Below are 23,923 nucleotides of genomic sequence, written 5' to 3' on the forward strand. Positions count from 1 at the left end.
AAACTCCATGCCTTCACTGCAGTGGCAAACCTCCTCTGAACCAATCTTGCCAAGCAAACCCCATGATAGGTTCACCTTAGGGCTGCCGTAAGTTGGATACAACTTGAAGGCACAAAACAACAATAATTTAGTGCTTTACTGCCCCACAAAAACACAAACCCCAGGATGCTGCCATGACAGTTAAAGTGCAATCATCCCACTATAACTGTGTAGTCATCACAAAGCAGCTTACCATTCATCTCCAGGGTTCCCCATCATGCAGATGAAGGCCCTTGCTCTCTCTTTTCTCCTCCCCATGCTTTTCATAGCAGAATCCAAGGAAAGACTTCCCCTGCACAAATCGAGATCAGTTGAATTCCTGCCTTTGTGTATTCCTGGGGTGTCACCTATTGTGTATCCAAGTTCCTGGGGAAATCCTTCAACTGGGAAACAAACAAGGCCTATTCTTGCAAGGCAAGGCTATCAGCAAATACAGGCCATAACTAAATAGGACCAGGACCTCCACTTCCAGAGGCAGTGTACCTTGGGATGCTGTCTTCATTGTAATTATTCTGCGCATCTAGTCAGCTTCTGCCATAAAGTGAAGACTTTAACCAATGAGATTTTGTTTGGATCTGATCAGGTGAAATGTTTCACAGATTCTTGTTAAAATCTGCTTTTGAGATATACTAAAGAAAATGCTAATAGGAACAGTCCACATTGCAGTTTCTTTTAACCGCACCAATATTTACAATTAGAATCATAGAGCTGGAAGGGACCCCAAGGGCCATCCAGTCCAAGCCCATTCTGCTATGGAGGAAGACATAATCCAAGCACCCTCAACAGAAGCCATTGCTCCGGGTCCTATTCTCCGGAGCAGCAGAAAACAAGCTTGCTCCATCCTCAATATGACAACCCTTCAAATATTTAAACAAGGCTATCATACCACCTCTTATCCATCTCTTCTCCTGGCTAAACATACCCAAGTTCCTAAGTTTATCCTCATCGAGGCATGGTTTCCAGACCCTTCGCCATTTTGGTTGCTCTCCTCTGGACCCGCTCCAGCTTCTCAACGTCCTTTTTGAATTGTGCCAAGAACTAGACACAGGATTCCTGGTGAGGAGTGTGGTTTGTTACACACGGAACGATCTTTGCAACATTCATTAAAAAAAAGTAATTAAAAGTAGCTGTTTATTCAGTCTTGAGGAACAAAAATCCAAAAATTCTAATTATAATGACAGCAAATTATCCATGGCAGCTAGGGACTTCCATGTCAGTAGGTCAGTGAATACATTCCAAGTCTGAATTTTAAATTAGCTATCCTTGGAAAGAATAATAAAATCTCAGAGTTGGAGGAGACCACCAAGGCGATTTAGTTTCAATTCCATCTCAGCAGACTAAATTCTTATTTGGTGGGGTTTGTGCCCCCATTTTGCCCCCGAGCTGCACCCGTCCTCAGAAGCAATCTTTGGAAATATTACTTTTTTCTGGACTACATCTGAGTCAGGATTCTGGGAGTCATAGTCACCCTTCACACACACACAAAATGAATTTGGATATATTCACAGATGCCAATCCAATAGCAGAGAGATGGGCAGAGTTAATGGTTTAATGACACACTCCATATATTAATATACAAGGCATCACAGCTGCATATATAACAAAAGGAATGTCTTCAGAGATAGTTTTGACACCAAGGGAACTGACTTTTGATAACCAGATGTGTTGCTTACATGTGTCAGTACGAACATACTATTTTAAAGATTACCTCCAGCCACTCGAAGGACCTTTATCATCTGATCCTTTGACGATTTATAGCCAGGTTCTCAATCTGCATCTTTCTGTATCCTGTTTCCTTCTCCCTCAGTTCCACAACTGTGCTTTGAAACCTGTGGCTTTACAAGAATAACATCTTAAGAATTGGAAGTAACCATCAAGGCCATCTAGTTCAACCCTCTGCTCTACAGGAATACACAGCTAATGCACTCCTGAAAGATATCCATCCAACCTCTGCTTAAAGACCTTTCAACATGGAGAGTTTGACACCTGTCATTTAATTTAGGCTAAAACACAGAGGGAACTCATGGCCTAACTGAAATGGTAACCACCAGTCGCCACTATTAAACATGTCTGGAGTGGGCTTGGAATGAACTTAATTTCTTTTAAAAATAGGACTAAAATAAAAGGAATGACAATAAAGTAGGAGCAACAAATTTGATTTAGGCTCAGGTTTCCATGGACTGCACTTTTCTAAAGCGTAGATGCACCCTTAGTCCGTTTGAATCTCAAACTCTGGGGTGCTCAAGTTCACTTAGCAATTGCTTATTCTCCCTTAGCATCATTCAGGGAAAAGGGTGGGTAACAAGGAAGGGAATGATATTTGGAGCTCAGGACTAGAATAGCTATTGAGTCAAATCAGGGAGAGACAGGAACATAAAACAAAATTTATAAAGGGGAAGGGAACGTTTAGCCCTAAAGATGTTTTACAGTTCACTTCCAGTAACCAAGGTGAAGAGACGATGGGAGTTGCACTCCAGAACCTCGGGAGGGCTAAAGGTTCCCTACCACAAGTCAGTGACAAGGCTCCTCCAAATGATGGAAAAGGCAAGAGGTATCTGGCATGCCAAGGGTGGCAGAGAGTGCCAGTGTGGTGTAGAGGTTTGAGTGTTAGATTACGACTCTGGAGATGGGTTTGATTCCCAGCTCATCCATGCAACCCGCTGGGTGATCTTGGACAAGTCTCATGCTCTCAGCCTCAAGGGAAGGCAATGGCAAACCTCCTCTGAACAAATCTTGTAAAAAAACAACAACACTCCACAATAAGTTTGCCTTAGGGTCGCCATAAGTTGGAAACAACTTGAAGGCACAAAACAACAACTTCCATAGACTGCAGCCCACTTAATAAGATTCTCTTCTGTAGTACAAAATAATCCATGAAGAATGGATGCTAAAAGAACCAGAACCTCCATTTTCATGGACAGTGTATCTTGGAGTGTTCTCTTCACTATGTCCATGCTCAGAGCATCTAGTCAACTTATGCCATAAAGAGAAGACTTTGCCAGATGGGCTTTTGTTCTGATCTGGCCAGGCAGAACTTGGTACAGATTCTTATGAAAATTTGCTTTTAAGAAAGATGGGGGAAAGGAACAATTCACACTGCAGTTGCCTCTCGGCAGCACGAAACATCATACACAGAGAGAATAATTCGGTTGTGTTTGCAGCCTTCTAGGGATGAGTTCATCATTCTTTCTTCCTGAGGCAAGGCTGGGAATTGAGAAAGAGGCCGTTGAAGATTCTCCTGCCCCGACACGTAGGGTAAGCAGTCATGCTTATGACTTCTTTCTTCTTTTTTTGGCTCCTTAGCTCACTGTTGCCATCAATGGATTTTTGATTGTGTGTTGTCTTATAAAGTGCCCAATCCTGCAACTCTTTCACACCCTGATCTTCGGTCTCCGCCAATGAATGGGTTTCAGGCAGTTCAGGGTAAAAAGCAAAACGTCACGTGGGCATCCATCTCTCTCCCCTGCACTCACGGCACATCACTGTATCCGATGAACATGAGCTTGCATTCAATCTAGGAATAGAGGCGTCACTAGTGGGGTGCAAGGAGTGAGCGTGATGCCACTGTTCCCCAACATCTGCCTTTTGGCAGAAAAAGGCTGTGGTATTCACTGGCATCCCTTCAAAATAATGAAGAGATGGTGTGAGTGGAGTGAGACTCAGTGGAATGAAAAAGGAGAAGCCTGCAATTGTAACCATGTAACTCTGCATTCAAGTTGTTTCTGACTTATGGCAACCCTAAGGAGACACTATTATGGAGCTTTCTTGGCATGGTTTGTTCAGAGGTGGTTTGCCATTGCCATCCTCTGAGGATGAGATAGTGTGACTTGCCCTAGGTCACCCAGTGGGTTTCCATGGCCAAGCTAGGATTCAAACGCTGGTCTTCAGAGCCATAGTCCAACACTCAAACCACTGCATGCACTTTCAGGGACGTATGGGAGATATGATTTATGAGTAATGTTGGTACAAAAACCATTTCTAAGGATTCTGTATTGTGTGCTGTGTGAGGAGGTCAATGAGTTACCACACTGGATGACACCAATCCTGTTGATGCCACTGTGTAGGAACACCATAAAATAGCATTAGCATCAATCAAACTTCTGGTAGCCAAAGGAGGCATTTTTATACATAAAATCCAGAGCCATGTTGATGAATTATACCTGAAAAAAGTCATTTCTTTATGGGAATGTAAAAAGCTGAAGAATGAGCCATTCAGAATGCTTCTGCATGGAGACATGCAGTTGGGGACAGAGTACACCAGTGTGCATAGTACTTGCAGAAGAAAGTATCCTTTGTTGCGTATCTTCACACATTAGGATTTTAACTAGTTCCTTCATGGCTGCCCTTCCCATTCCTAGTCCCATTCCTAGTCTTTTTAGTTCTCAACTGCATGGCCTCCAACATTTCATAGATAAAACCAGGGACATATGGGGCCGAGCAACAGTTCAAAGTGTGGTCAAGATGGCAGAAGTTATCAATGAGGAAGAAGTTAGGGGAGGCAGAAGGCATTTGCTTTTGCCTGAGCCTCTTGGGAATGACGAGATTCTGCCCCATTCTCTTCTTTCTCCCCTTTCCTGAACTCCTTGAGCCGAAACCACTTTTGCACTTTGAACTTAATTTGCAGTAACTGATGTAAGCTAGGGACAAAGGGAGGAGGAGGAGAGAGAAACTGGAACATTATAAAAGCAACTGAAAAAGTGGGACAATGGAGTATTAATCAGGACTGTCCCCACTAAACTGGGACATTTGGAGGGTATGAGGCTAACAACTGAATTTAGAACACTTTAAAAGCAGAGGGAAGGAAGTATTGCTCCCCTGGCCAGCCTATTATAGGCCAAATAAAGCTTTTGGGCTACTTTGGAATTGTGCTGTTTAAATGATGTATGCATCCTAAGAGGCCGGAAGCCACACCAAAGTCACACTCCAGTCCTAAAGATCGGAGCACAGCTTTGGTGCGGCTTCTGGCCTTTTAAGAAGCATGTGCCGTTTAAACAGTATATCTCCAAAGTGGCCTGAAGCAGCTTTATTTTGGCTTGTCTGTTCAGACCCAATGTCTCCTCTTGTCAGTAGCCAGTTCACTGCCAAAAGCCATCCTAAATAAAATGCTTTCCCCCCCCCCCCTCTGCCAGTGGAAGGAAGAACCACAAGGAAGGGGTGGCCTACCATCCCTCAGAAGGGAGTTCCATAGCTTGGGGGCAACCAAGAGAAGATCTTGATGTTTGTCTCCTCTGGCAACACAATTTCCACCGACGCTGATAACGCTAACATCCTGGCAACAAACAAGACGGTTAATGAATTATCTTATCACACCACATGTGTCAACCGCTTTACTTTATTTCCAGGGTGTTTGTGCCACTGCCCACTACTTTCTCAGCGCTAAGTGTTAACAATATAATTGTCATTTGCCCACACCCAGATTTGCTCCTCTTCTCCCAATTCACAGATATGTATAAAAACTCTTAACATGGAGTATGGGTCAGTTTTTGCCTCTGGGACCCCCATTTCTGAGTGCGCATAGACCACCAATGATGTTAAATAGCACAAAGGGGCCCCTCCAAAATCTTGAAAAGGTGAACTGCTGCGTCTGGAGATTTCCAAGTGAGCGATTCATCCCTTTTCTTGGGTCTGTAAAGTCTGGAGTGGTTGAGGGCCACAGAAAGAAAAAATATAGAAGCCATATGGGGTTTTAGGGCCCACTCTTTCTCATTCCTGCTCTTACATGTCACACATTTGTGGAAGTAGACTGTGATCCCTGGAAGCAGACTCAAGTCATTTTAGTGACTTGAGTTGGATTCAACTTGGCAATAAATGATGCAGTGAGTCGAGGTCTTGACTCGACTTGTGACTTGTATATTTTTAGCGACCGATTTGCTGGTGCCATTCACTTCTAACATCAGCGAGACTCACCCCTAGAGCGTGGGGCCCATTTCTTTGAGAATAACAGCAAATGGATTGGGCAATAGGCTTGAGGTGGAAGGATTCTTCTAAAGCAGGGACAAGCCGCCAAGCTGTCAGTGGCTCAGGGACTGGCACTGGTCTTCTTTATTTCTATTCTACGTGTGTGTATTTGTTTGACTGTGTGCCTTCAAGTCACCTTCTGATTTATGGCAGGATTCTACAGGATGGGGCCATGGCACTTAAAGCAGTATTGAATTGCTATAATTGCCTAGTGTGGATGCATCTTCAACTGTAAGGCAGCTTTGTATAGATGCTGTTATGCATGGGCAGCGGTGAGGTAAAAGCACTCTACATATGCTCTCTTATGGATCCCTTGCAGTGCAATTTCACATTGGAGAATTGCCAGTCCTCCCCATATCAAAGTTTAATTTGGGCTCCTCACTCCAAGTCGGTCTCAGAATCCAGTCAGATGCTCAGCTCTTCAGCCACGCCGCCACCCTGATCCCCCCTTCAAGACACTAGGCCCCTCATTAGAATAAGGCAAGCTTTATTAAGAGATAACACGTGTTTTCAATGCTGTTTCGATGAACAGCAACCACAGGGGAGAAACAGCCCTGTCCTCTTGCAGCTCATCATATGACTGTGCATTCCAGATGAACAAGTCAGCTTTTAAACAAGAAGAAAAACATCTCCTCCTTACTCCTCTCCTCCTTCTCTTCCTCTTCAAAAACATTTTAAAATGATGCTAAACAAATGGGACCTTGAGCAGATCAAGCCTGAACTTTCCCTGGAATACTAAGATGATTAAATTGAGGCTGTCATACTTTGGCCACATCATGAGAAGGCAGGACTCACCAGAAAAGAAAACAAGGTTAGGAAAGGTAGAAAGCCGGAGAAAGAGAAGAAGACCGCAAGCCAGAGGGAGAGCATGAACCTGAATCTCCAAAACTTAAGCAGAGCGGTGGAAGATGCAAGATGTTTCATCCAGGGTTGCCATGAGTTGAAGTTGACTCGAGGGCAGCTAACAACAACAGCAAATGGTGCTTTAAAAAGTACTATCATATCAGAATAGGAGACCAGGCCAGCTGGATCTCAGACTAAAGATGGATCTGCACTGCAGATATAATACAGTTTCATGCCTTTCCAGTTGGACATCAGGCAGCTTTAAGTGCCATGGCTCCATGCTAATGAATCCTGAGACCTGTAGTTTATTGCAGCACCAGAGCTCTCTGAGAGAGAAAGCCAAGTATCTCAGAGAACCACAAATCCCCGGACTGCATAGCAATGAACCATGGCAGTTAAAGCAGTCTCAAACTGCATTATTTCTGCAGTGTAGATGCAGCCTAAGGGTTCCTCTAACTGAGAGCTTGAAGAAGTTGGTTTTGGCAGGGAATACAACCAATGGTGGTTGGTGACTGCCATGTGAGGACTATGGAGAATCCACTTTGGGTATTAGACTGAACTTTGGCCACATTTGCACTGCAGAATAAGCCATTTTGACACCACTTTAACCGCCATGCTCAATGCTATGAAATCATGGGATTTGGGATTGTGTGAGCTATTTGGCCTTTTCTGTAATAGAGCTCTGGTGCCATTACAGAATGTTTCCCAGAGTTCCATAGCATGGAGTCATGGGGCTTAAAGTGGGGTCAAACTGGATTATTTCTTTGTGGATTATTTGTGAATGCAGCTTTAGAGGAGCTATCCAAGGACTGAATCCAACCTCCCCATCAGGTCCAGCAGTTTTGACAGCTCCTTTAAAGAGTGGATTAACCGCACCTCTCAAATAGAAGTCAGAAAGTAGCACTGACTATAACTCTGAGAATCACCAAGCCAGAATCATAAGACTGTAGTCCAGCCAATTATGAAAATATCCAGTTGGGTGAAGGATGACTTTAGTTCAAAGACTGGAGACTGTATCAGATTCAATGGCCCATTTTTGCCTCCTGGGACCCAGGGCCAGAAACCACAGGTAGAAATGCAAGGTACTACTCTTGTTACCATAGCTCCACTAGCTGCTGATCAGTTTCGAAGCACAATTCAGTGCTGGCTTTGACCTGTGAAGCCCCATATGGCTCAGTTCCAGGTTATTTGAAGGGTCCTATGACAGGTGTTGCAGGCTATATTTGAGTGGAAGGGACTGGCAAAGCTACCTCTGAGTATTTCTTGCCTTAGGACCCAAACAAAATAAAGCTGCTTTGGGTCATTTTGGAGGTATGTTGTTTAAATGACACATGCATCTTAAGAGGCTGTGCAAAAGCTGCACTCCAGTTCTTAGGATTGAAGTGTGGCTATGGCACAGCTTCCGGCCTCTTAGGACGCATGCAGCATTTAAGCAGCCTACCTCCAAAGTGAACCGAAGCAGCTTTATTTTGGCCCAAAGAAAATCTTATGAAATGGATGAGGTTGCTATAGGTTGACAGACTTGAGAGCACATACATGGCTATGGAGTCCTGGGATTCGTAGTTTGTTGTGGCCCCAGAGCTCTCTGACAGAGAAGGAAAAACGTCTCACCAAAGGACCAATACCAGAATCCCACAGCACTGAGCCAGGGCAGTTAAAGCAGTGTCAAACTGGATTATTTCTGCAGTAGACCACAGTCTGATTGAGTCACTTGCAACTCATAGGTCACTCCAACTTGCAACTCCTGAGCATTATTTCTGCAGTGCAGATGCAGCCTCTGTTTGTTTAATGTGCCGCAAGCCTAGGAAAAAGGTGAAGATGATGATGATGGTGGTGGTTATCATTATCATTATCATTATTATTATTATTTAAAAACCACCCCATCTGTCAAAGCCACACAGCCTGTGTGAGTTTTCTTTAGTCACAGCAGAGGCTTGCTTGTACAGGACTAACAGTAAAAAGTCCATGGGTCATCGTTCTCAAAACCCTCGCTGACTATCAAGGCTTCGGTCAGCCCAGCAGCCGGACAAAGAATGCAAAACATAAACCCTAGTAGGAAAAGCAAGAAAGATCAAGTTTGACAGGCGCCTTTGTGTGTGAGTGCGCGTGTGTGTGCGCGTGCGTGTTTGGGGTTCCCCCCTTTTTTTCGGCGCACGGAGCAAAAATATCGACCGCGGCGATACAAGAGATGAAAGCCACTCGGAGGGAACGTCGGTGCACTTTCTGCGGTGGAACCGCCGCACATGGTGGCGTCGTGTCGAACACGCATTTGCTGGCGCAAGAAAAATACGGCTGGTTTTATTTAAATAGCCAGGAGCAAAATTCTCGCTAAACCAACTTTCCCACGCTGGGAAAGTCTTCTCGGCTTGCAAAATTGTTTTTGGCAATTTTTCCCCCCTGTTCCCTGAGCTGTCAGGGCAAAATATATAAGCATGCTGGTTTCACTTAGATAGAAGGGTGGTTGGTTTTTTTTATTTTCCAGGCCCTGGGGACATGAAAATAATTTACAGATGTGTGTTACCTGTTTATATTTGCATTAAGTTTTCCTTAGCGAACATAATATTTCCTAGCTTGCAGGAGGGGAAAAAATCCCACGGAGGTTTAGGGTTTTTTTCCCTTCCTTATCCGTTTTATTTTAACTTGCAATCCGCCCCTCCCCAAATCCAAGCCCCAAACTTAAGACATGTTTAAATATGTTCAGGCAGAGAGAGGTTTAAAAGAACAGCTAATCGCGTGGAGATTTGCCAAGGCTTCCATTAAGACAGACTTAACCATCGTTTATTTTTAAATGCCTCAAGTCCTGCTGCTTTAAACCCAAAACGTCTACTCAAAAGAGTCCTTTTTTAAAACGACGGCCCAGTGCCCCGTATCATTTAAGATATTCTGTTTTGTGAAAGTATTTCTCTCAATAGGATCTTTTAAATAGAAAAAAGAAAAAGAGTACACATTTACTGTAAAAGAAGAATAGCGTCTCTATGTCCAAAATCCCATGATTTTGTCAAAATGTGCCTTTTGGTAAACTAATGGAATAAAATTGGGAGTTTAACTGCTTAGGTTTCGGAGCAGGTCTATATTTTCCCATAACATTTCTAAGGCATTTCTCATCTATTTCCTTTTTGCGGAGAGCTCTTGTAGCACCTTTGAGACTAACTGAAAGAAAGAAGTTGACAGCATGAGCTTTTAAAGACTTCAGTCCACTTCCTCAGATGCTTTTGGAAGCAGGCTTAAGTCTACGAAAGCTCATGCTGCCAACTTTTTTCTTTCAGTTAGTCTCAGAGGTGCTACAAGATACTGATTCTACATATCTTTGAATTCTACCACTTTTTCCTTGTAAAATATAATAGCTCCCCTACAACAACAAGAACAACAACAACAAATGCAAAATGTATTTGTATAGGAACGTCTCCTTGGTACAACTTAAGCGCTCTGTTTGTCCAGTTTGAAAAAGTACTGCGTTCTCCTAACTTGGAAGAACATGTCCGGGCAAAAATCTGAAAGGTATTTTAACAGCGGGAGATTGGAGACGGTTGAATTTGTAAAATAACCAAGAATCCCAGTACGTCTCTGTAAATGTGCATCATGCATACATATGTCTGAAACAATGAATAAGATTTGGAGGAGCCTATGAGAGCTAGCATGGCGTAACAGTTTGAGCGTTGGACTGTGACTCTGAAGACCTGAGTTTGGATCCTGGCTCAGCCATGCAAAGCCACTGACCTCAGGCAAGTCACACTTTCTCAGCCTCAGGGGAAGGTAAAGGCAAACCCCCTATGAATAAATCTTTCCAAGAAAGTCCTTAAGGTCTCTATGGCCTGTTACAGACTGCCAAAATAAAGCTGCTTTGGGTCTCTTTGGAGGTATGCTGTTAAAATGATGCATGCACCCTAAGAATCTGGAAGCTGCACCAAAGCTGCACTCCAGTGCTTAGGAATGGAGTGTGGCTTTGGCGTGACCTCCGGACTCTTAGGATCCATGCATCATTTAAATAGCATACCTCCAAAGAGACATGAAGGAGCTTTATTTTGGCAGTCTGTAACAGGCCTATAAGTTGGCAACAACTTGAAGGTACACAACAGCAACTAATAGAGATTTTAAATGATGCACACAGTCTGAACACCAATTATTAAATGCACTGGATTTTGTCCTTATGGTAACTTCAACAGTGTTTCCTTTACTGCTGTGTTCTTAAATACCAGCATATACTATATTCCCTAAAGGTATCAAATACCATTTGATTTTGGAAACTAAGCAAGATCAGCACTGATGCATATTTGGATGGCAGCTCACCAATGAATACCAGGGGCTGTCAGGCGTATTTCAGAGGAAGGAACTGGCAAAACCACTTCGTTGAGACTTCCTTGCCTAAGAAAACCCTATGAAATATATGGGGTCACCATAAGTTGATAAGCATCCTCTGAGGCTGAGAGAGTGTGACCTCTGATGCTGGGAAGCTGGGAACAAGATATAGATCCAAAACATGCTGCAGAAATGATCCACTTTGGGATGACTTTAGCTGCCCAGGCTCAATTCTAGCGAATTCTGGGAATTATAGTTTTGTGAAGCATTTAGCCTTCTCTATCAGAGAGCTCTGGTGCTACAATAAACTACAATTTGCAGGATGCCCAAGCACTGAGCCAGGGCAGTTAAAGCGGTCTCAAACTGGATTACTTCCGCAGTGTGTTTTGGACCATAGAACAAGAAATGATCAGAAAAGCATGGATAAGACATGGTTGAGAAAGGCAAGGGAAATACAGCCTCCCTGTGCCTTGTGGGCCCTTTATCTTTCATCCATCCCCTCCTTTAAGGAGGAATGGGAAGACTTCATGCTTGTGGGATCTGGTTTTGGTTTTTATTTGAATCCTGAAGGCTACTCACTGGAGTCAGGAACAAGATGGTGTCTCTGGGAGATGGCAGGCCTTCTTCCAAATGGCAAAAATGAGCCAACAGCCTCCAGGGGCAAATGTTTGGGAGCAGCTGCAATAACAGTCCATTTGCTGTTATTTTTGAGTCTCTGGATCAACCTATTTCACAAGAGGACAGAATTGTGTCTGCCACACAGCCGGTCCTGACCCCTAACCTCTAACCCAGGTCCCCTTTCACACTTTGCAAGCCCTCATGGGTTGCATCCGCACTGCAGAAGTAATCCAGTTGGACACCACTTTACCTGTCCTGGTTCAATGCTATGGAATTGTGCAAACTAGTTTAGCTTCCACTGTCAGAAAGCTCTGGTGCCACGGCAAACTACAAATCCCAGAATCCCATAGAATGGAGCTGTGGTAGTTAAAGTGGTGTCATCAAGTGGATTATTTAGCCAGTGTGGATGCATCACAGGACAGAATTGCTTTGACATAGAGAATGAATATCTGGGTTAGAGCCATCCATTTTTCATTCTATGGTCACTAAAGATGAAGCGGAGTCCCCAAAACAACAAATCCCATGCTTCTGTAGGGTCAGCAAAAAATATAAGGTTGAAACTGAGATGCTTTTACATTTCTCTCCTTCACTGAGGCTGCATCTGCACTGCAGAAATAACCCATCACTTTAACTGCCATGGTTCAAGGCTATGAAATTCTTCGAACTGTAGTTTGTCATGGCACCATAACTCTGATAGGGAAGGCTAAACAGCTCAGAAAGCTACAAATCCTCGAATTCCACAGTTTTGAGCCCTGGCGGTTAAAGTGGTGTTGAACTGAATTATTTCTGCAGTGCAGATGCAGCTGAGTGTGCAATCTTCACGCTCGGAGCTGTTCTAGCTGCAGGTGCCATGCTATAAAATCCAGCTCTGGGTTGGTTCATTTCTTCTTGCTGTAAGAGAGTGGAACTTGAGGAGCTTGTAGACTTTTAACATGAGGAGAAGGGCTCAATCTGCACTGCAGAAATAATGCAGTTTGACACTACATTTCTGACATACAATGGTAATACTGTAAGGGGAGAAAATCATCATCATCATCATCATCATCATCATCATCATCATCATCATCATTGTCTCTGGCAAGCCTGGATCTGCATTATCTCTAAGGCTCAGTGTTCCTCATCTGTGAAATGGGGGCAATGAGGGGCATAACTGAAGGTGGAGGAATCGTATAATTGATGGAAAAGACACAAAACATGAACAAGTCCTTTCAAAGGAAAAACCCACAAGGATTACAGGTAATTATGCCAACTTCTAAGACCTCTAAGATCTGGAGACCAAAGATGATCCTCCCCTGATGTTTTTCTCTGTGAAAATCTGGGATGAAGGGGACAAAGAATCCTATAGTTTGGGAAGCTAGTTTGGGATTTGTAGTTTGTTGAGGCACCAGAGTTCTCTGACAGAGAAGTCTAAACAGCTCATGAAACTACAAATCCCACAATCCCATAGCACTGAGCCAGGGCTGTTAAGTCAGTGTCCACCAAGTGCAGACTGAGGTCAAGCTGGCCGTTTTTAGGCCTGGTGTCCATGGATGCTTAAATCCGCAGATGGCAAACCCGCGGATAGCGAGGTCCCATGGCACATTGGTACTTAGTATGTTGTGAGTTCAATCCCAGGCAGGGCTCCAGGGTCCACTCAGCCTTCGGTCAAAGGAGTGCCCAGTATGTTGGGGGCAATTGGCTTACACACATTGTCAACCGCTATTCGCTGTTAAGCGGAATAGAAATATAAAAGCTATTGCTAGTGCGCCTTTTAGAAAAGGTGCAAGGCCAGGTGCGTTCAGAGGGGCGCATGCGCATTGAAGTGAAGGAGTGGAAGAGCCCAGCCTCCCCCTGCCTCCTCCTTTTTTCATTCAGAGGCACCAAAAGTCATGCACAGACACACTCCCTCCCTCCCTCCCCAAACTTTGTTGAGGCGAGAGCGAGTGAGAGAGAAAGAGAGAAAGAAAGAAATGAAAAATGTTTCCTTTTCTCCTGTCTTTCTGAGAGGGAAAGGAGAAGAGGAGGAGGAACAGATTGAGAGACAGAAAGAGGGAGAGAAAGAGAGAAAGTTGCTTTTCCTTCTCTTTCTGAGAGGGAAGGCAGTGGAGGAGGAGGAGGAACAGAGTGAGAGACCGAAAAAGAGAAAGAAGAGATTAAGAGAGAGAGAGAGAGAGAACAGAGGGAAGGGAGAAGAGGAAGAAAAAAGAGGGGGGGATTAGATTGAGAGACAGAAAGAGAGAAGGAAATAAGCTTCACTGTCCTCTCTTTCTCAGAGGGAAGAAAGAAGAAGAGGAGGAGAAGGAGGAGGAGAAGTGGAGGAGGAGGAACAGAGGGAAAGAAAGAAAGAAAGAAAGAAAGAAAGAAAGAAAGAAAGAAAGAAAGAAAGAAAGTGTCCCTTTCCTGTGTTTCTGAGAGGGAAGAGAGAAGAGGAGGAGAGGAACAGACTGAGAGACAAACTTTCTTTTCAAGTTCCTTTCCCCCTCTCTTTCTCAGAGGGAAGGGAGAGGAGGAGAATAGGAGGAACAACAGGAGAAGGGGAGGAGAAGAAAAGAAAGAGGAGGAGAGAAGCAGCAGAGGAGGCGGTGGCCAAGGAGGAGGCAGAGGGAGGGAGGCTCTTTTTGCCTTTCCTCCAAAGGCCGGGCGGGGAGTCCTCCTGACGAGGGGAGCCAGGGAGAGAGAGAAGGGGCTGCCTTCGTCCTGGCCTTCCTGGCTCTTCTTCTCCTCCTTCTCCCTCCTCCGCTGGGCTCTTTCCCCTTCCCTCCTTCCTCCCAGAAAGAAAGAAGTTTCTCCTGAGGCGAAGAGGTGCCTCCCTGGGTCTCCCTTCCTGAGGGAAAAGTTGGGGGAGTTTGTACTGAAAGGGAGGGAAGGAAGGAAGGAAGGAAGGAAGGAAGGAAGGAAGGAAGGAAGGAAGGAAGGAGAGCAGCCTGAGGAGGAGGAGGAGGAGGAGGAGGAGGGATGCGGCCCCTCGGCCTCCGGCGCTGCGGCTGCTCCTTGGACGGCTTCTCGCTTCTGCTCCTCTCGGTGCTGCCCAGCCTCCTTCGAGGTATGTGTCGAGGGTCGGCATGGAGGGCCTTTGGGCTCTCAGAGAGGTGCAGGATTTGAACTCAGGGCCCGAGGTTTCGACCCTTGGAAGCTGGACTCTTGGCCAACTTTGGCCCTTGTCTTCTGGGAGCTGGAGGAGCCCCCCCCCCCAAAAAAAAAGTTTGGGAAGCGGTGATCTCCAGGGATCTGTGGGATGTGTAGTTTTGCGTGGCCTTGGGATTTGTAGTTTTGCGTGGCGGCCCATTTCTTGGAGCAGGCCGAGAAGGGGCCTCTCCATCCTTTGGGAAGGATGCTCTTGGACGCCACTTTCAGAGCTGGACAGATCTTGGGATTGGTAGTTTTCCAAGGCCTTTCGCTTTCCCTCTTAGCCAAAAGTAAAACAAGGTTCTTCTTAATGTTCTAGGGGCAAACTTTCTTTGGTTGCAACTCTTTCATAGTTCGTTGGTTAGTTTGCTAAGGTACGTCTGCAGGCTAAAAGCAATGAGGTTTAACCCCGGTTTTAGTGCTGGGATGGATAGTTTTCCAAGGTCTCTCCGCCTTCTCTCCAAGGCTGACCAACAGCTCTTATGGTGGGGGGATGTTCTTCCTAAAGAGGAGGTAGACTGTCTTTGTTGTTGTTGTTGCTCTTTCATAAGTCTTTGGTTCATGTTCTAAGGTGCATCTACACACTGTGGGAATAATCCAGTTTGATGCCACTTTCAGTGATGTACAAGTCCTGGGAGTTGTAGTTTTGCCAGGCGTTCACCTTCCTTCTAAGGCAATCTGCAGTGGCCCAACTACACTTTCAGTAAAAAGGTTCTTCCTAATATTTAGGTAGACTCTTTTCTTGCAACTGGTTCATAGTCCATTGCTTCATGTTCTGGGATGCATCCACACACTCTGGAATTAATGCAGTTTGACACCACTTTCAGTGCTGTTGCTCCATCCTCTGGGATCTTGGGATTTGTAGTTTCACAAGGTCTTTCGCCTCCTCTGCCAAAGCGTCCGGGTGCCTTGCTAAACTACAAATCCCACGCATCTGAGGAAGTAGGCAAGTCTCCAAAAGCTAGTGCTGCCTATTTCTTTCCTTCAGTTTAGTCTCAAAGGTGCTGCAGGATCCCTCTGCGTACAAATGGCATGGCCATTAAAGTGGTGTCAAACTGCATTATTTCTGCGGTGTAGACGCCCCTCCATGTGCAACAGCAAGTGATTTCAATTACTATTGGCTTGGATTATGGGTCCCAGCTGGAGAAAGTGTCTTTTTGGGGGGGCTAGAGTTCCCAGCATTTGGTACTAAAGTCCAAGAAAGAGAAGGTGGAAGAAACAGGACCTTTTCCCCATCTCTGGTTTAGATCCACCTGGTTGAGATCCTACTCAATCCATTCTCCTTGGAGAGTTTTGACCAAGTTTTCATGAAGTTTACCTGCAAGTAAAGTGAGCCTCCAGGTGCAGGAGTAGACTACCAGTGGTGCCAAGGAGGAAGACCAGGATTCGAACTCAAGGCAGATGTGTCTTTTAAAACCTCTTGCCTCATTGTGGTCTCACATTTGTCCTCTGCTTGGAAACAGAAGCCTTGGGCTTTTGTTCTGACCCGGCCTGGGCTTTGGTAACCAACCGTTCCCCTTAAAGGAAGCAAGGCAACACAGTTGTTTTTTCCTCTCCTTCCTTCCTTTGTGTATGTGTGTGTGTCTCTCTTCTGTGTGTTTTCCTTCCTTCTTTTCTTCCAAAGGTGCTTTGGTTAGTTAAGTGAAACTCATCCGACCGGATCAACTACTTCAGCTCTTTTAGGTTTGGAAGGATTTAAGGGCCCTGGAGGAGAAAGCACTGGAAGGAGATAAACTCTTAGGCTCTCCAAAGGAAGCCACCAAAGCTTGGGGAGGAAAGTTGCTTTTCTAGACTACAACTTTTCAGGCAATGTGGCTGGTGGGAAAGGAAAAGATCTCCCCTTCCCAAAATAGCAAACCTCTGGGTCTAAGAGGAACGCTTTAGCTCACCCTCGACAGGGAAAGTCTGTGCAAACACTAAACACGGCAGTCGCTGAGCATGCAAGTGTGCAAAAAGATTCTCACCAAGACGCATTGCTTAAGTTTAATTCCCTCAAAGGGACCGCCGTCCCTTTTTTTTGGAGCGTGTTGCAAACTCTCCTTCTTTGGTCAACTTGTATGTGCAACTTTGCAACCTGTGAAATAACCAGCTATTGTCTGGCCTGGCAACTTTGTATTTGGAGAGAGAGAGAGAGAAAGAAAGAAAGAAAGAAAGAAAGAAAGAAAGAAAACTTTTATTTGCCAACGGAAATTGCATTTGTCCTTGGTAGCAGGATTTTTTCTTCTTTCCTTTTTGTTCCCCTAAAAAAAATAATATCTATTTTGTGAACATGCGTCAGATTTCCTGTATTCTCAGCCTCTCTTTCACCTCCCTCTTCCTTTTTTTTGGCTAAAATAATCTTGTTATTCACTGAGGGTGGATGTCAGATGTTGCCTGCTCACACTTGATCTGTAGATCTTGGAGGAAACAGTTCAGTGGAAAATTGAACAGAACCTTAAAGTCAAGTGTTTAAAGTTTGAATCCTTTGCTTCCTTTGCGCTTGTCTCCTGCGTCCTTTTCCTGGGTGCACCTTGGTCTTCTTTCGGAGTTACTGTATATACTCATGTATAAGTCTAGACATTTTAGACCCCAAAAGGTAATACAGGGCCCGAACAGACAGGCCAAAATAAAGCTGCTTCGGGTCACTTTGGAAGTGTGCTGTTTAAATGACGCATGTGTCCTAAGAGGCTGGAAGCCATGCTCCAGTTCTACGGACTGGAGCTCAGCTTTGGTGCAGATTCTGATCTCTTAAGATGCGTGTGTCATTTAAACAGCATACCTCCAAAGTGACTCAAAGCAGCTTTATTTTGGTCTGTTGGGGCCCACAGTTTTACTCTGGGTGCAAAGAAAGCTTGCCTGAGAGTGTTGTTGAGCAGCGACTTGCGTTGTGTAAGTTGCATTGCAAATCAAGGTGCACTCACTGGCTGAACAGGGTTGTAAACAAAAGCATGCGTTCCACAGCTCTCCCTCACCTTAATTCACTTCTTTCGCACTCTGAAGCCAGGCTTGGAGTGTGTGTATGTGTGTGCCTGTGTACACACTGAGGTGAGGCATATAATCCTTTAGGGTGTATGAGTTGATGTGCGCTCATCTAGCCTGCAGGCAAAAGAAAAAGGAGGAGAAAACACAACCACGCAGACCAGTTTCAGGTTTCTCTGTGGCACGTGCTGCTGTGAAGGGACGGAAAATATCCATCCATCTGCCTCTTAACTCTGCTTCTTTCTTATCTTCCCATGAGAGGAACTAGAGCAGTGATTCCCAAACTTTGGTCCTCCAGGTGTTTTGGACTTCAACGTCCAGAAGCCCAAGGCAGCTTGGCCAACAGTCAGGAATTCTGGGAGTTGAAGTCCAAAACCTCTGGAGGATCAAAGTTTGGGAACTACTGAGCTAGAGGATAATAGAGGATGCAGTGCAGATGTAGCCTAGATCTGTGCTACTCAAAGTGGCCCAGTGTCCACTCTGGGAAAGAATGTGGAAGGAAGGAAGGATTGTAGCCAGTGGGCATAAATATGGTGCTGGTACCTGGCACACTGAGGAAAAAAGTTGGTCCCACCACATCAGATAGGCCTGATCTCTGGGTCACCTTGAAGTAGTGTTGAAATAAATGGCTGGACTAATGCAGAGTGGCTTGTTGGATTTAGAGCTAGGTGGTATTGGATTCAAATCCTGACTTGAACCACCTGATTTGACATTTTCACAGGATTTGTAACACCCAAGAAATGGTGTTTGTCAGCAAAAAATATTAAACAGTGTTAAACTATTACATATTTTTATTTAGTTCAGTGTGTCACAGATGAACCTTAGGCTCCCTGCAAGCAGCTGGTGGTGGTGATACGTATTGTATCCCTTCTTAAGGTAAGCTTAGTCTGAGAGGTAGTGACTTGGTAAAGGTTACCCAGGGATGCGGAAACAGCTATTTGGGCCCAGGCTACTTTATCCACCTGCAGCTTCTGCATACTATCTTCCTTTACTCAGGCCTGTTGGAGAGATTTTTTTATACCTGTTGAATTCCACAGATCAGGAGAAAACAGCCCCAGGTGCATGAAGATTCACTGAGAGATAAGAGTTCCATTTTGCTACCCAGGACATGATAAGACATAGGACATGGGATAGATGCTTCACTCAGTGTTGTTAAAGAATACAAAACCTTTAACAACACAAAAACGGCAAAATTATTACTTTCCTGGGCCTCCCTCCCTCCCTCCCTCTCTCTCTCTCCCCTCATCTCCACTCTATTGTGATATCCTATACAAAATGTATATTGCATTGTACTTCTGCTGGACTATGGACAGATGCTAAAAGAGAAACAGCTTGCAGTCGACTCTCTGTGGAAGAAGGGAACACTGTTAGCTTGTCTGGGACTCAACTGACACACAAGACCCAGCTGAGGATGAGTCAAAAGAGAGGTTCTAAAGGGAAGACAAAGCCAGAGGAGAGGAGGAGTAAAGAATTGAGAGCAAACTGTTAACACCTGGAAGAAGAGACTGAGGCTGCATCTGCACTGCAAAATCAGTGCAGTTTGTCACTGCTTTAACTGCCAAGGCTCAGTGCGATGGGATTCTGAGATTGTGAGATATTTAGCTTTCTCTGCCAGAGAGCTCTGGTGATGCAGCAAACTACAGATCCCAGGGTTCCATAGAAGGGAGGCATGGCAGTTAAAGTGGTGTCAAACTGCATTGATTCTGCAGTATGAAAGGAGCAGAGAAGATGGTGTATGGAAGCCTAAAGAGGACTAATTGCAGGAGAAGATCTGAGTATTTAAACCCAGGAGTAGAGATGTTGTGGGCAAAGAGGGAGACCTATTTGAGAGGCTGATGAAGGAACAGCCTACTCAAAGGAAGTGTTTGCAAGATTAATTATATTACATATACTGTACTGTATCACATGTTTACCCACCCAGTGAGTCTAGTTCAGTGTACCAGCCCCCATTAATCTCCTACACATTATTTTATAGAATCATAGAGTTGGAAAAGACCACAAGGGCCATCTAGTTCAATCCCCTGCCATGCAGGAACACAGTATCAAAGCACCCCTGACATATGGCCATCCAGCCTCTGATTTTGAATCCATTGCTCCAGGTCCTGTTGATTGGAGCAGCAGAAAACAAGCTTGCTCCAGCATCAATATGGCACCCTTTCAAATATTTAAACAGGGCTCAACAACCTTGTAAGGTAGTTCAGGCTGAGAAAAAGAAGACCAGGTTTACCCAGTGGGATTAGAAAGTGATTTGGATTAAATCCAACCTGAGTTTCCCTCCTCTTTGTACATGTACAGCAAAGCCCAGCGATGGCCAAGGGCACCCAAACTGTGCAGGGCCAGAGGTGAGTTTTATTAGTTGACTTGCAGGCATTGCAAACCAGTTTAGAGAAACCGAAAGAATCTGATTTCAGCCCTCTCAAAATCCATGTGGGTTGTTGCAGCAGGGGCCCATGCCGTTGCCGAAACCAGCCACCTTCTTAGTCATAATGCCAAAAAGTCATTCTGGGCTCTGCCTTCCGGGAACAGAGAAGGAACCCCCTTTCTTGCATGTACTTTTTGTGCAAGGGTCATGTCTGCTTTCGCTTTGCGTTTTCTTTCTGAGCGAGACACTTCCAGCCACACTGATAAGTCTCCTCTTTTTTTGGTCTCCTAAGTCGCCCAGTGGTTAGGAGGCCTAGATCAGGTTTTTGTGCGTTTGCAGGAGCATGCTTGCTTTGGGCTGATTCAACCAAGAGCAGGCAGGTATTGAGTATCAAGGAACCGGGATTCAGGCCCGCATGTCAGCCTTGCAGTAAATACAGGCAAAGCAAAAGAGGTATCATTATTGAGTTTTGACAATGGGCAGCTCTGATTCCCCTCCTTTGTTTTGGGTGGGCAAGGGAGCTCTGCTCTGCAGCTGTTGCTCTTTCCCACGAACGAAGAGGGGGGCAAACGTGGTGGTTCCTTTACAAGTCTCTCTTATCCCCTTCTGTAGGACTCCTGTTGCAGACCAGCCCCTCTCTCTTTTATTTATTTATTTTTTTAAAACCATGAATATCTGAACAGCCAGACAGTTCAAGAATAGCTCTGTGTATGTGTGTCCATGCATACACACCACACTCTGTGTGTGTCAGAGGGACAGGCTCAAACAAGTGCATAAAAGCCAGATCTTGTTTCACTGAAGAGCCTGCAGAATAGCTTTTGTTAGACACTATCCGGCTTGGTATGCAAGCCTGATCTTATCGGACGCTCGCCCAGGCCTTGGAAAAGTTACTTCTTGGACTGAAACTCCCAGAATACACCCAGCTACTGTTTCCATGTTGGGTAAGGGATTCTGGGAGTTGTTGCCCCCCAAATTTACTCTTCCCCAGCTTTGCATGTTGGAAGCAGTTGCTGAGGACTCAGGCTGCATTTGCACTGCAGAAATAATGCAGTTTGACACTGCTTTAACTGCCCTGGCTCCATCCTATAGAATCTGGGTATTTGTAGTTTGTTGTGGCACCAGAAGGCTAAATATCTCACAAAGCTACAAACCCCAGAATTCCATAGCATTGAGCCATGGCGGTTAAAGTTGTGTCAGACTGCTTTATTTCTGTAGTGCAGATGACATCTTAGTGCATTGCCTTGCTTTGCTGAGTTTGGAACTGATGTTGGTGTTGCATCTCCCTTTGAGACAAAACCATAGCCTTTCCTCCCTCTATTCCCTTCTCCCAATAACACTGCCAGCATGTTGCTGCCATGTTACTCAGAGGGGCACAGAGGCTGAACTGAATCCCACTCATTGAGAGAATGTACATTATGAATATGTCTAGCATTATTTTGTTTCTGTTCTTGCAACAGCTATAACTGTGTAAATGGAGAAGGGATAATGATTTGCCCAGTGAGATCTCTTCATGGCTGTAAGAATGGGTGCATGAGGAGACATAAGCTCCAGGTTCTAATGTCCAGCCTTCATCAAACTTCACATTATGACTCTAGTCCGTGAAAGTGCCTCACAAAATTTAGTTTGTTAAGACTTCAAGAGGCTGCCACACGTCCTCATAATGTCACTCAGCAGTGGCTTTTAAAACATGACCGTCAACTCTTCCCCCCAGTTTAACAAGTGTTTCCATAATGTGTTGCCTAGAGGCAATCCTTCCTCATCACTGATGATCATCTGAAGATGTATTTAAATGCTGCTGATGTTATTATACAGAGACACTGCTATATGCTATCTTAGTTTATGGCAACATACAAATTGCTCCAAGAGCTGTGCAGGAGACTGAATCTAGTTGGCTTCTTATATTGTGCATTAGGAGCTACTGTGACTTCTGTTTAATTTGCCCTTTCATTTTAGAAAGGTTAGAGCTCTTCCTGTTTTGCATGACAGTTTGTAGGAACCAGCATGGCATGTTCAGCTGGAAGTTCTGCAAAACATTAAGAAAGTGTCAGGATTACTTGGATGCTAGGTGCATGGGATCTTGAGGTTTTTCCCTGGATTGTCATTACGACTTGCATTGTGAATCAATTGCAGTTGCTTTGTATTCGTAAAATACAGGTATGCATAGTTAAGAGAGTCAGTGTGGCGTAGTGGTTTGAGCGTTGGACTATGACTCTGGAGACCAGGGTTCGATTCCCAGCTTGATCCTGAATCCCACTGGGTAACTTTGGACAAGTCACATGCCTTGGTTACCACAGATGGAAAGAATGGATGCCAAAATGTCAGCCTCAAAACACACACACGCGCACACACACACAGAGAGAGAGCATTTTTGCTGTGCCCCTCAAATGCTTCTGACAACTTTGGAGATGTGATCAGTGAAACAGGAATACACTTGGCACAGAAAAGGATTGGGGAGAGAGAAGGATTAATTGCAGGATTGATTTGACTGTTATTTTGGGTTGAATCTTCCATAACCCCTTATTTGCTATATTGAAGTGTCCTGTTAGACCAAAATATTGGAAGGTCAAAGTTTTCCCAACCCTACTGTACACTTGGGATTTCCTTGATGTGTGTTTGCATTTTATATGTACAAAATAAATGGAACAAAAAATGTTAGGTGAGTGGAGTCTACCAGCAATCTAGCCACTGAATGGCAAGTTTATGGAGTTGGGGATCACACACCATATAGCTTATCTCTTCCTCCCTCCACCAGTTTAGTGTTTTCAAGTTCTCTGGAGTAATGCTATTCTCTCGTTGCAGGTTTCCGATGTACTCAGTCTTCCGAATCCTGCTTGAATGGAGGAAAGTGCGAATCCTTTCTCAATGGAACAGGGGTGTGCATGTAAGTATAAAAATACATCTGATGGAAGTGTCCACTTGATTGTTTTCATATGCATGAACAGGTGGAATTTGAGCTAAAACAAGCTTCTCCAACTGTTTTTGCCTATTTGTTTTAGCATGAGGAGATGGGCTATTAGCCATTTGGCTGAGGCAAGGGTTGCTCTCTCAGTTTTTTCTGTGATGATCAGTTGATCAAAAGGTTAGATTTTTCTGCTTGGGATAGATTGGAAGAAGAAACATCTGCAACACTTTCCAAATCTAAAATCAGCTCAAAACAGACTACTGTTTTGAGAAAGAGGTTTGGAGCCTTTTGTTGGATACATGAATCTTTGGTAACAGTTTTCCTTGTACTGTAGAATCATGATTGGTTGATGTTTGCTAGCATTTTACAAAAGGTGCTCATGTTTGCAGACATATGGGAGACATGTGAGTTGGAACCTGTGATTCCATGGTGTATTCCACCCAAATCTGGGAGAATCTGTGCCTTATGTTTACTATATAACATACAGAGACTGTATAGTATCACGGTTACACAGTATAAATGGCCACATGTGGAGGTTCCCATTGATTGTGCTGCACCTTGTGTTGAGTGATACACATCTGCCTGCACTGTGGCACTACATGGGCAATTCCACTTTCATGATCGTAAGCTGAATACAGACATGGGGCATTTGTCAGAAGTGTCCAACTCCTTCTGTAGCAGAATTTAACACATACATAAGACACCAACAGGGTTCTGACCAAAGCATTAAGCTGTGAAGCCATTTGAGATGATGATGTGAAAATGAAGTTAGTTTTCTGGAATCTTACGAAGGTCTACTTGGATTCAAGATGCAGTTCAGTAAACATTTGCTGGGTAGCTTT

At 44.6% G+C, this 23,923-nt stretch overlaps 1 protein-coding gene across 1 annotated transcript in view; it reads left to right on the forward strand.

Annotated features, from left to right (window-relative positions):
- Positions 1-14,665: 14,665 nt before the first annotated feature.
- NOTCH1 (notch receptor 1) overlaps positions 14,666-23,923 on the forward strand; it is a 93,156-nt gene continuing 83,898 nt past the window's right edge. The window contains exons 1-2 of the mRNA XM_089535116.1: positions 14,666-14,776; positions 22,979-23,060. Of these exons, the coding sequence (XP_089391242.1) occupies positions 14,689-14,776; positions 22,979-23,060 (170 nt within the window). The 5' untranslated portion in view covers positions 14,666-14,688. The remainder of the gene's footprint in view (positions 14,777-22,978; positions 23,061-23,923) is intronic.

The sequence above is a fragment of the Sceloporus occidentalis genome, unplaced genomic scaffold, assembly GCF_023333645.1.
Source record: "Sceloporus occidentalis isolate IW3139 unplaced genomic scaffold, rSceOcc1.0.p SCAF_8, whole genome shotgun sequence".
NCBI lineage: Eukaryota > Metazoa > Chordata > Lepidosauria > Squamata > Phrynosomatidae > Sceloporus > Sceloporus occidentalis.